This window comes from Tachysurus fulvidraco, chromosome 21 (genome assembly GCF_022655615.1).
Source record: "Tachysurus fulvidraco isolate hzauxx_2018 chromosome 21, HZAU_PFXX_2.0, whole genome shotgun sequence".
Lineage (NCBI taxonomy): Eukaryota > Metazoa > Chordata > Actinopteri > Siluriformes > Bagridae > Tachysurus > Tachysurus fulvidraco.
In genome coordinates, this window is record NC_062538.1 from 22,033,405 (window position 1) to 22,045,904 (window position 12,500).

The following is a 12,500-nucleotide window of genomic DNA, read 5'->3' on the forward strand; positions in this document are numbered from 1 at the left end:
AATAAAATCTGACCTTGTACTAAAGTCCAAACAGCTTTGTGGTTTTTACTGAACTTACAAACCAGTTACACTGTAAACATCATGACAAAGAATAAATACAAATCTTACTGTAAAGACATGTTTATTATCTATCAGAAGATGAGTTAACCATGCAGAATAATGTTTGGGTTATCTGTTTAAGCCATACAGCTTTTTACTGCACACAGTTTTGTGTGTGTGTGTGTGTGTGTGTGTGTGTGTGTGTGTGTGTGTGTGTGTGTGTGTGTGTGTAAAATCCTAGCGAATCAATATCTCATCACACTCACTGTAATAAGGCTGTGTTTATGTTTCCTATATTTGTAGGACATTGTGGATGGTGTTGTGTTATTGGGTTATAGTTAATATGAAACGTCGAGTTAAGAAATGATTAAGAAACTGCATGCCAGACATCATAATATGTGTGTGTGTCTGTGTGTGTCTGTGTGTTTGTGTGTGTCTGTGTGTGTGTCTGTGTGAGTCTGTGTGTTTGTGTATGTGTCTGTGTTTGTGTGTGTGTGTGTGTGTGTCTCTGTGTGTGTCTGTGTGTGTGTGTGTGTGTCTCTGTGTGAGTCTGTGTGTTTGTGTGTGTGTGTGTGTGTCTCTCTGTGTTTGTGTGTGTGTGACTCTGTGCATGTGTGTGTGTGTGTGTGTGTGTGCCTAGGTGTGCGTGTGTGTGTCTGTGTGTTTGTGTATGTGTGTGTGTCTATGTGTCTCTGTGTGTACTGTATGTGTGTGTGTGTGTGTGACTCTGTGCATGTGTGTGTCTCTGTGTGTGTCTAGGTGTGCATGTGTGTGTGTGTTTGTGTACGTGTCTGTGTTTGTGTGTGTCTCTCTATGTGTGTGTGTGTGTGTGTGTGTGTGTGTCTCTGTGTGTATGTGGGTGACTCTGTGCGTGTGTGTGTCTCTGTGTGTGTCTAGGTGTGCATGTGTGTGTGTGTGTGTGTGTGTGTGTGTGTATGTGTGTGTGTGTGACTGTGCATGTGTGTGTGTCTCTGTGTGTGTCTAGGTGTGCATGTGTGTGTGTGTGTGTGTGTGTGACTCTGTAGGTGTGCATGTGTCTGTCTGTGTGTGTGTGTGTGTGTGTGTGTGTGTGTGTGTGTGTGTGACTCTGTGCATGTGTGTGTGTGTCTCTGTGTGTGTCTAGGTGTGCATGTGTGTGTGTGTGTGTGTGACTCTGTAGGTGTGCGTGTGTCTGTGTGTGTGTGTGTGTGTGTGTGTGTGTGTGTGTGTGTGTACCAGGAGGGCAGCTGCACTCTCTGATGGTCTGAACAGGTGAATCTCTGCAGTGACTCCCCCCCCACAGGCCCCTGAACACGTCCGGACACATGGTCTGAAAAACAAATCCCACTCTGACTCAGGAGGAATATTACATTCAAAACAGGAAGTGGTGGACAGGAAGTAGGGGCACAAGGTGTACATACATTATAGCAGCCCACACTGGAGGCTACTGGGTATTTATACACTGCATTTGAGGTCAGACCCATCGTTAGTTGACTCCCACCGTGATAGGAGCCTCTAGAGCACAAACAAACACACAGGAATGGGGATCTGTACAAACTGTACATCACTTTATTTCTTAAAGCGTCTCATTTAAAATTTGTAGAAAGACACAATAAACCGACAGGTTTGTGTTAAAGTGAGGAAGAGCTTGTATGGAGGACAGATTAGTGATATTAAAAAGAAATAATAATAATAATAATAATAATAATAATAATAATAATAATAATAATAATAATAATAATAATAATAATATTAAAAGCTGTAGGGTTTACCTAAAAGTGATGGCATCATAGTTTCCTGTGTGTAATCTCGCCATCAGCAGAGCCAGATCATTGGCCTCGGAGCCACTGTTAGTCAGATACACTACCTATAAACACACACACACACACACACACACACACACACACACACACACACACACACACACATGTGCACATAAACACACACTTACACACACTGCCAATTTATGAAATATGTTTATAGAATATACACAGACATTTATTTGTGTGCGTGTGTGTGTGTTTGTGTGTGTGTGTTTGTGTGTGTGTGTTTGTGTGTGTGTTTTTGTGTGTGTGTGTGTGCCAGGAGGGCAGCTGTGATGGTCTGAACAGGTGAATCACTCTCTCACACACACATTCAATTTATGAAATATGTTTATAGAATATACACAGACATTTATTTGTGTGTGTGTGTGTGTGTGTGTGTGTGTGTGTGTGTGTGTGTGTGTGTGTGTGTGTGTGTGTGTGTGTGTGTGTACCTTCAAAGGTTCAGGCAGATGTGAGACGAGATTTTCTACATATTCCTGGATCGGAGGATGAACGTAAATAGCTGAAGTGTGCCAAAGGCGCTGCAGCTGCTCCTGTGCAGCTTTATTTACTTTCCTTAAGGGCACACACACACACACACACACACACACACACACAAACACACACACACACACACACACATACACATCTGACACTTCAAATCATCACACATTAGTTAATTGATATTTACACTAAAAGAGAAAAAACGGAATAATCCTAAACCAGACAGGAGCTTACGGATGGCAGTGCCCCAGGCTGACGGTGGCGACCCCTGCGAACATGTCCAGATAGCGCGACCCGTCCACGTCCCACAGCCACTGCATGAAACCATGATGGATAAAAAGTGGCTTCTTGTAGCACGTCACCTTCATGGTCATGGCATTACAGTTCAGCTTCCTGATCTCCAGCATCTTCTCCTTACTCATACCCTAAAAAACAACTCGACGATAATAACAAACTCGATATCTCTCTAAACTGATACCTCGGACCTTCACCTCCGTTACACCGAATCACCGAAGCGCCGAAGCCGAGTCCCCCATCTCTGAGCTATATAACTCAAGTCTGAGTCAAGTCTCAAGTCATGAATGTCAAGTCAAAGTCAAGTCTTAAAGTCTCAAATTTGCGAATTAAGTCTGCCTCGAGTCGAGTCTGGTTTTTATAGTATTCTTTTTTAGAACAGCCATGTGGACGTCCTCAGGACAGAGAAGCTTAGAATTTTTTACAACGAGTACTCACCTGGTATGTCTCAGGGGTGAAATTAAATGTCGGCATCCGGACTCTCCGGTTCTTCGACTCGGTCTCCTGACATAATGAACCTGAACCAGAAAATATTCATGTTAATGTCTAGCATAGTTTTGTGTGTGTTAGTGTATACATGCTGTTTAGCGCATATATATATATATATATATATACGTTCTCTGCATTTGACCCATCCAAAGTGCACACACACACGTGAATGCACACACACACAGCAGTGAACACACACACACACAGCAGTGAACACACACACACACAGCAGTGAACACACACCCGGAGCAGTGGGCAACCATTTATTCTGTGGCACCGGGGAGCAGTTGTGGGGGTTCGGTGCCTTGCTCAAAGTCACCTCAGTCGTGGCCAGCCCGAGACTCGAACCCACAACCTTAGGATTACGAGTCAGACTCTCTAACCATTAGGCCACAAACAGTCTTTGATATATTTATATATTATATATAGTTTTATGTGAATAAAACATATCTTTTTAGAGTTATATCACTAATACTCTATTATCTACGTGACCTTTGGCCCGAGGTGAAACTCTGTATTTTTAGTCATTTATTTTTATTTATGTGAGGTTTTTTTTTAAATAATAATAATAATAATAAATATCCAGCACAGTGGATAAATTCTGAAGTTTATTTGATCTCCAGTTAAAATACTACAGTTTTTAAAAAAAAGTGTGTGTATACAGCACGTGTATATAATCCTATAATCCTGTTCTTTGTTTATTACCTAATGAACACAGCATGATAACGTACTACAGTGTCATGAAGTGTTATAGGCTAGTGCTAATAGCTTATGTTAAATACTCTATACATTTTTGTTTGTTTTCATATTGAACTAAAGTAAGTGCTAAAGAAAAACTTCTCACTCATCTGACATGGGATTTTAATCATCTAAAAATACTCACCACTCGTCCGGGGCAGCTGAAGCGCAGAACCGACTCCGTGCTCGACTCTTCTGGAGCTCAGTGGAGCGTTCACTCGTGCAAGGAGTTTATGCATGTTTTCAAAAATACTTGCAGAGGGTTTTTTTTTTTGCACTGAGGAATTTATAGTTTGATCCAAGGGTAAAGTTCAGCTGCTTCTTTATTAAGAAGATCTCTGAGTAGGGGGTGTGTGTCCAAGTAACAAGAAAACCTTCAGCTTTTTACCAGAAGTGACCTGAAAAAGATTTAAACACACACAAAGCTGTATTCATATATATATATATATATATGTAAAATCGCTGCTTGAAAATAGCCAGTGACTCAGCTGTCCGGACATCTAGGGAAAGTTCATCCCACCACCTTGGTGTCAGAGAAGAGATGGTGAAACCAGTCGAGCATTACACCTACCCCATTACACCTACCCCGTTACACTTACACCATTTCACCTGCACCATTTGTCACTTGTGCAGCTTCTGTCCCTTTCAGCAGCTGAGTGTTTGAATAAATCATCTGTTCCTCAGGTCAGTGACTTTTTCTGTGACAACACTGATTTACTTTCCTACTGTCCCCTGGGTCAGGGTTTAAATCAGCAATTCCTTCTGTTTTTTGTTTTTTTTTTTCATTCATCAGGTCTGTGTATGAAATGGTGAGTCTTTCCATCATGCCCAAGATTCACTCTGTCTCCTTCAGCAGTCAGTATATGAATCAGTTCATCTTTCTGTTTGTATGAAATCTGAATGAATCGAATGATCATCGAAAGACCCAAGAAGTTCAGTTACAATGTGGGATTTTATGTTATCATATGTAAAATAAAAAAAACAGAATAATAACCGCATTACTGACATTAACATTAACCCTACAGCAGAAATTCGGTGGTCAGTAATTGCTGTAATCAACCTGTCAAACGTAGCAGGCATCTAACCAAAATGTAAAAGTACCCTGTTGCTTAGTATCGCTTATGTTTGGTGTCTAAATTCAGCTTTGTCTAATTTTACACTGAGGTTATGAGACTAATATAGCTGACAGGTAATGGATACTTACCATGAGTGCTTCCTCATGTCCAAATGACCACAGTCACTTATAGTCTCAGTCACTTGGCTTATATACAGTATCTGCAATATTCCTCAAGTCACCTACACAATTTCAGCTACACCACTTCAGTTACACTATTTCAGCCTCACCATTACATTTACATTTACAGCATGTGACAGACGCCCTTATCCGGAGCGACGTACATAAGCTGCTCACTAGCTTACATACTTAAGATACCATGAGTTTAAAACATTTGTTCAAAGTTACAATGAAAAAGTGTCAAAGTTTTTTTTTTGTTTTTTTTTTAATGCAAAAGATAAGGAAAGAAGTGCTAGTTGAAGTGTTTCCTGAATAAGTAGGTCTTCGACCGCCGCTTGAAAATATCCAGTGACTCAGCTGTCCGGACCTCTTGGGGAAGTTCATCCCACCGCCTCGGTGCCAGAACAGAGAAGAGTCTTGTAGTAATTGAAAACCTTTATTGCCCAGAAGGGAATTTCTTTCACACTCAAGGAAGCCACGTTAACATCCAACAACTTTACAAAACATAGAAGACACAAAAAAAAACCATAAACAACACAAACACAACGATGATAGTGACATACGATAATCAGTCCAATATCTAAACAATTTTTAAATCTTTAAAAATTCTATGTACCCGTGTCTAATCTGTTCAGTAACTGAATGTTCCTCGGTACGAATGATGTAATAGCACGTTTAGTTTTTGTTGGTGGCATTTGAAATCAAGCATCCGGTATCCTCAATGCCTGATTGAGGGTATACTGATCTGTAAGATTGGAGATGCTTTTAACATTATATCCAGTCATTTTTCTGGCCCATTTTAGTCACCTTATCCAGCATGTTCCTGTTCTGGACAGAAAGACACCACCACCACCACGCCCGCCATCTGTATTTCATCTTCCCTCCACGCCGGTCATTTGCTTTAAAGGCTCTTTTTTTATCCACTAACAGTTTTTTAATTTCGGTTGTAATCCAGGGTTTTGAATTAGCAAACTGTTTCACGTTTTGTCGGGATCACATTGTCAACACGAAAGTTAATATATGACGTGACAACGTCCACACGGTCGTCCACATCTACACGGTCTGTGTAAGACCACACCACTCTGTGTGTAAGGAGTCTGTCTGTATTTTCCCTTTTGTCTGTCTGCTGTCATTCCCTGATGTTAATTGTTGACCCCGCCCACCTATTTGTTACCACGGACATTTAATTGCATTCAATCTCTTCCCCAGGTGTTTAGTCTTAGTCCTTGTCTGTCCCCGTCTTGTGATTGGTTCTCGTTCTCTATATGTACTCTGTTTTTGTTCACTTCCCGGTTGTGAGTCGTTGTTTAGTGTTTAGTATGTTGTCTGTTTATGTCTCTGTTCCCTGTCCTGCTCAGTGTTCTGCCCTGTTTTTGCCTGCTTGTTTGTTTCTTGTTTTCTGTTTTGTGTATTAAAAGGATTTAACTGCAAATGGATCCGCACTCGCCTTTGTCTCATCGTGACACTGTGCAGTCAAAACAGCCCTGAAGAGCTGTCGCACTGTCATCGTCCCATCCACGCACTGATACCATTTTAGTTTTTTCACTTTTTAGTTTTTATCGATAAGAGGGCAATAAAAAGACAGTGTTATGATCTGACCCACCTATCGCTGGTTTGTTGACTGCTTTATAAGCATTTTTGATGTTGCCATAGCATAGATCAATTGGTTTTGATCCACATTTCATATATTGCTGATAGTGGGGTAGTGCAGATGACAAGGAGCTGCTGTTAAAGTCACCCAGAATAAGTTTGGGAGTATCTGGGGACGCTGCCTCAAGTTCTTGTACTGTACGTGATGATATATCGCATCTGCAGCTGCTCTATAATTTGCATCAGGAGGAATATACACTAGACATACAAATAGTTGGCCAAACTCTCGTGGTGAATATATAGGTCTTAAGGAAACTGATAGTAGTTCTATGTTTGGAGAATTGATAGTATGTCTAATGATATGTTGTCTACACCACTTGGTGTTAATATACATACATAATCCTCCACCGATTGATTTCCCTGTAGCTATCAAGCCTTAATGGTGTACCAAAGCCAGGTAGGTAAAGACTATCATTCATTGCACTGTTTAACCAAGTCTCACTGAAACATAACAGACAACTATCTCTGTATTCATACCGGTATTGCGTAGCGCCACCTACCACCTAAAGCCTACATCTCTCGTTCCCTGAGAGATGGAGGAACCAGTCGAGCATTACACCTACCCCATTACACTTACACCATTTCACCTACCCCATTACACCTACCCCATTTTGGTCATTTGTCACTTGTGCAGCTTCTGTCCCTTTCAGCAGCTGAGTGTTTGAATAAATCGGTCGTCTCTCTCTGTCATGACCCGATTCTCATCTCCTGTTCCTCAGGTCAGTGACTTTTTCTGTGACAACACTGATTTACTTTCCTACTGTCCCCTGGGTCAGGGTTTAAATCAGCAATTCCTTCTGTTTTTTTTTTTTTCATTCATCAGGTCCGTGTATGAAATGGTGAGTCTTTCCATCATGCCCAAGATTCACTCTGTCTCCTTCAGCAGTCAGTATATGAATCAGTTCATCTTTCTGTTTGTATGAATCTTTCTGTTTGTATGAATCAGTTCATCTTTGTGTTTGTATGAATCTTTCTGTTTGTATGAATCAGTTCATCTTTGTGTTTGTATGAATCTTTCTGTTTGTATGAATCAGTTCATCTTTGTGTTTGTATGAATCTTTCTGTTTGTATGAATCAGTTCATCTTTGTGTTTGTATGAATCTTTCTGTTTGTATGAATCAGTTCATCTTTCTGTCATTCAGCAGGTCAGCGTTTGAATTACTGAATCATTCCAGCTGTTTAAGTGAACGAATCATCTGTCATTGACCGAGATTCACCCGTCTTTCGATCGGTGAATTCTGAGCTCAACGGATGAACCCGTCTGTCAGAATAAATCTGAATGAATCGAATGATTCGACTCATCGAAAGACCCAAGAAGTTCAGTTGCAATGTGGGATTTTATTTTATTCTGGGGAAAAGATTCACACACACACAAAAAAAAAAACATGTTGGCACATTGTAATAAACTGACTTGTTAATTTTTTATTATTTTTCCCCTTGTGCTGCTCAGACAATAAAAAAAAAAAACACTGGTAAAGATGATTTACACACAACAGAACATGTCAGGAGTCACAACAGCTCATCCAGAGACTCGGTGTTTACTATAAATGAATGTTACATCATGAACAGTGCAATAAATAAAGATGAAGATCCTCCGAGCAACGCCGTCCGTCAGGAGTGTGTTTAAAAGGACCGCGGCCTTGAGCAAGCGAAAGGAATCGAACATAACAAACTTCTGGCAAACTTCAGTCAGTGGCACGATTTTCATTCTGAGTGCTGATGGTTTTCATGTCAGTGATACAAAATCAATCCCAAAATCTGAACCACAAGATTAATCTAAATATCTGACTGACATCAAATCATCAGTCGAGAGTTTTTAATGCGCTTTATATCTATATTCTACTGTAAATGATCAATAACAACTTTAATAAACGAGTAACCGTGTTTCTGCTCATTACAGTTAACACAACGTCAACACGAACATGTCTCTATCGCACATCATTCTCTTTCTTCTAGCATTAAAAATCTGCTTTAACTTCGATAACTAACTGATTAGGTCTAAAAGATGAGTTAAAAGGAACTGTTTTTTTTTTGTTTTTTTTTAAACTGAGTTTTTTATCAACGATTGGAAATAAACCTTCCAGAAACAACGCTAGTTTGCTAACGTTCTCTCTCAGGCTAACGGTTTAGCTTTAAATAGTGTGTGAATTCAGTCTAAAATATCTCACAGAACGTCTCCACCTCACAGATCCCTCGGATTCGGTTAGTGTCGAGTGTTCGGGGTTAAAGATAGTTTGTTCGTTCGTTCATTCGTTTATTTTCTACCGCTTATCCGAACTTCTCGGGTCACGGGGAGCCTGTGCCTATCTCAGGCGTTATCGGGCATCGAGGCAGGATACACCCTGGACGGAGTGCCAACCCATCACAGGGCACACACACACTCTCATTCACTCACACACTCACACACTACGGACAATTTCCCAGAGATGCCAATCAACCTACCATGCATGTCTTTGGACCGGGGGAGGAAACCGGAGTACCCGGAGGAAACCCCCGAGGCACGGGGAGAACATGCAAACTCCACACACACAAGGCGGAGGCGGGAATCGAACCCCCACTAAGCCACCGTAGTCCCCCCCCCCCCGTTTTATTTTTTTTCAACTGTTTCAAATATTTTTTATTTTTATATATTTTAAGACTGAACATAAAATATCAGGTTTTAAAAAAGAAAAAAAATCAGTTCTACAGTATATATCGTGTATAGATGAAATGTTTTTTTTTTGTTTGTTTGTTTTGAGAACGGTCATGTGATATTTTTTGTCACACCACAAGCCTTTACTTACTGTGGTTATAAAATACAAACATGATGATTTATCAAGATCTGTGCAAAAAAATATCTGCGTCTACATCACCACGGGCGTGTAGAGCGGTGTTGGCGTTAGGAAAGGAACAGAAGAACATGAAATGTGTTCACCATCAGAAGATCAGAAACAGGGAGTGTGTTTGAACGTAGAAACTTATCTGGAAGCTAAAAACCAAAGAATTATCCATCAATGGAAACGTTTTCTCCACTTAATCAGGCAGATAAACGATCTTCAGATCGCTGAGATGTGGAAATCTTGCTACGCTGCAGAAAAACTCTAGTGTGATCTGAAGTCCATCAAAAATGGAAATAGGTCTTCAGCATTCGGACACAGACACGTAACACGCACCGACGACGTCATACGATTCGGTGCGTATCACCATACAGTAAATCAGCACTCAGAACCCGAACGCCGGTGATTCAGGTGCTCACGTTACAGTAGAACCACAAGCTCCAGGATCAAATCCAGGTGCTTTAAGTGCAGCGTGTTTGAGGTTCTAATGTTTTGAGTTTCTTCTAGTTTCCCAGAAAACAGTCAGATCTCCTCGAGTTCATGTTTCTCTCCCATTAAAACCCTCACGCTGATTAAAATGAGAGGTTTTTCCCTTAGGAGATGAAGCAGAGGAGCATCTAATGAAGTGCATCGTTGGCTGGTGTTTAAAATAAACTATTATACGAAGTGTCTGAGGAGCTTCAGAACGTCTCCGAAATGTTGATCGACAGGTGACGGTCAACGTAAGACACTACGGCAGGGAAATGATCCGAGTTTACAACATAAATCGATAAGAAAAAATCAAATCTCATCGTTGTTTATTTCAATGTTGTTTGCTTTGGTTTTCATCACTTCGTCACCACCACATCGGCTTAAATTTAGCGTCTTCGATTAAGTCGGTAAGCTCCGCCCACTTCACGACCCCTAAATATAGTAGCTATATGTCACAATTTACCTGTACTTATGTTCTACAATTCCATTGAATTAAAACATGATGAAATCGAGAAGTTCTGCAAGTTCTGGACATGATTTAAACAAGAAAGAGAAATTTGGCCTGATTTTAATCCTAACTCCAGTTAACTAGATTTTGTTTGTTATTAGAATTATTAGAAGGATAAAGAAACATAAATGGACATTTTTTAAAAGTACTTATTAACAATTGAAACACGCCGGCGAGGCAATTCGGCCTCTCGGAAATCTGACGCTTAAAAAAAAGTCCTTCTTCGTGTCGTCACTGTTCAGGACAAAATCAGCCACATGTCTTATATCGTTTGGAAGCCTGAGGTTTTTTTTACATCCCTGTTGAATATGCAACTTTATGCTTATTTAATTAGCCAAAGCCTTATTTTATGTAAATAAATGTAGACTGATGAAAAGGTTCAAATACAAAAATATATCTGAGCTTTCAGCTGGTTAAGATTAATGATGAGAAGTGAAATGATGAAAGTTCTCATCTCAGCCTGTAGAACTCACTAACTAATCGAGATCATGTATAAAAATCAGGATCGATAATGTGTCTTCTTCCTGCTGATTGGTTAAGACGTAAGATCACCTTATGCACGAGTCTCCGCCATGAAAAGACTGGGTATTCCGGGTCTTTTTTAAAACAAGTACTGACCCAACAGAACCAGCAAGAACCCGGCAGAATCTGATTGTGACCAAAGACATGAGGCATCACCAAGAGCTTGTAGCAAAGACTTTCTCCCGAGGTATCTGTCGTAGCTTCTCAGAACCTCGGGTGATCTTTCAGAACTGCTGGTTTTTAAGAGATTGTGATTCCCTGTCCCAGGAGCCGTCCATGAAAGCTCTTATTTCTAATCGGGATTCCAGAGACGGAGACGTTAGGAAGTCATCACGGTCGAGTCGACATATCCGTTCCCTGGCTGCAGAATGGAGGATAAGGACAGGACGGTGCTGTGTTTACAGGTCTGATGGTTCTCCTGATGAATGGTTTGGCATTGACATCCCTGCGGTACAATGCTCACGTCACTCTGAAGCAGAAGCAGATTATCTGAGATCACATCCCGCACCTTGCTGTAATTCTCACCAGGTGAGGAGTCAGAAAGTTCCTGCCTTCGCTCCTCGGGGTCGGAGAGCGGCTGAACGTGGAGGACGTTTTCCTGATCCACCGTCTGCACCTCTACGTATTCTGTGGGTTGGGATTCAGCAGACTGCATCACGACGCCGTCCGTGCAGTCAGTCTGAAAGCGTCCGCAGACCCGAGGTTTGATCAGAAGCTCCTCCAGATGATTTTCCACAGTTCTGCTGATGTGGACAGATGAGGAGATGCAGGAAATCTCAGGGATGTTGTGGTAGGTGCATTTGGTGTCATGCGGCTGCTGTAAATGGAGGTCCTGCTGATAATAGTGGTGCTCGGGGTGCGGCCGAGGAGCCGAGAACACGTTATTCCACATCCGGCCTTTTCCTTCTTCTCTGATCGGAGAACCGGGCTCTTCAGAACCCCAGCCCCCCTGCTTGGTTCCGCCCAGGTTCCGTCCCTGTGTGCTCTTGTCCAGCAGCAGGGTTCGGCTGTCACAGCTCCCTCGTCCAGAATCGCTGTCTGACGACGTGATGGTGGAGTTCACAGACTCCACATGTGGATCCTTGGAGTCCAAAACCAAGTTGTGCGTCTCATCGTTGTCGTAAACCTCCAGATAATCCACTAGCAGCTCCTCGTACTTGGTTGGTGGAAAACTGTGGATCACCAGCGCGTTCAACACTTCCTCTGATTTCCCGTTCTGTCACGAAAGCAGGAGGAAAGAAGACAATGAAGCAGCGCATCTAGTCATTAGTCATCTAGTCATTAGTCATCTAGTCATTAGTCACCTAGTCATTAGTCATCTAGTCATTAGTCATCTAGTCATTAGTCATCTAGTCATTAGTCACCTAGTCATTAGTCATCTAGTCATTAGTCATCTAGTCATTAGTCAACTAGTCATTAGTCATCTAGTCATTAGTCATCTAGTCATTAGT

The 12,500-nt window shown here is 41.4% G+C and overlaps 2 protein-coding genes across 4 annotated transcripts in view; both read right to left on the minus strand.

Annotated features, from left to right (window-relative positions):
- The window catches only part of agxt2 (alanine--glyoxylate aminotransferase 2), an 11,033-nt gene extending 6,445 nt beyond the window's left edge, over positions 1-4,588 (minus strand). Inside the window, exons 1-8 of one of the 2 annotated variants that reach the window (XM_047805950.1) lie at positions 4,448-4,588; positions 3,994-4,246; positions 3,060-3,139; positions 2,562-2,752; positions 2,276-2,399; positions 1,791-1,885; positions 1,440-1,533; positions 1,255-1,348 (exon numbers count right to left, since the gene is read on the minus strand). In XM_047805950.1, the coding sequence (XP_047661906.1) occupies positions 1,255-1,348; positions 1,440-1,533; positions 1,791-1,885; positions 2,276-2,399; positions 2,562-2,752; positions 3,060-3,139; positions 3,994-4,087 (772 nt within the window). In that variant the 5' untranslated portion in view covers positions 4,088-4,246; positions 4,448-4,588. Of the gene's footprint in view, positions 1-1,254; positions 1,349-1,439; positions 1,534-1,790; positions 1,886-2,275; positions 2,400-2,561; positions 2,753-3,059; positions 3,140-3,993; positions 4,247-4,433 lie in introns of both variants that reach the window. The other variant, XM_047805951.1, reaches the window with a different exon arrangement.
- A 5,740-nt stretch (positions 4,589-10,328) lies between these two features.
- The window catches only part of prlra (prolactin receptor a), an 18,065-nt gene continuing 15,893 nt past the window's right edge, over positions 10,329-12,500 (minus strand). For both annotated transcript variants that reach the window (XM_047805954.1, XM_047805955.1), the window contains one exon: positions 10,329-12,265. In XM_047805954.1, coding sequence (XP_047661910.1) covers positions 11,369-12,265 — 897 coding nt within the window. In that variant the 3' untranslated portion in view covers positions 10,329-11,368. The remainder of the gene's footprint in view (positions 12,266-12,500) is intronic.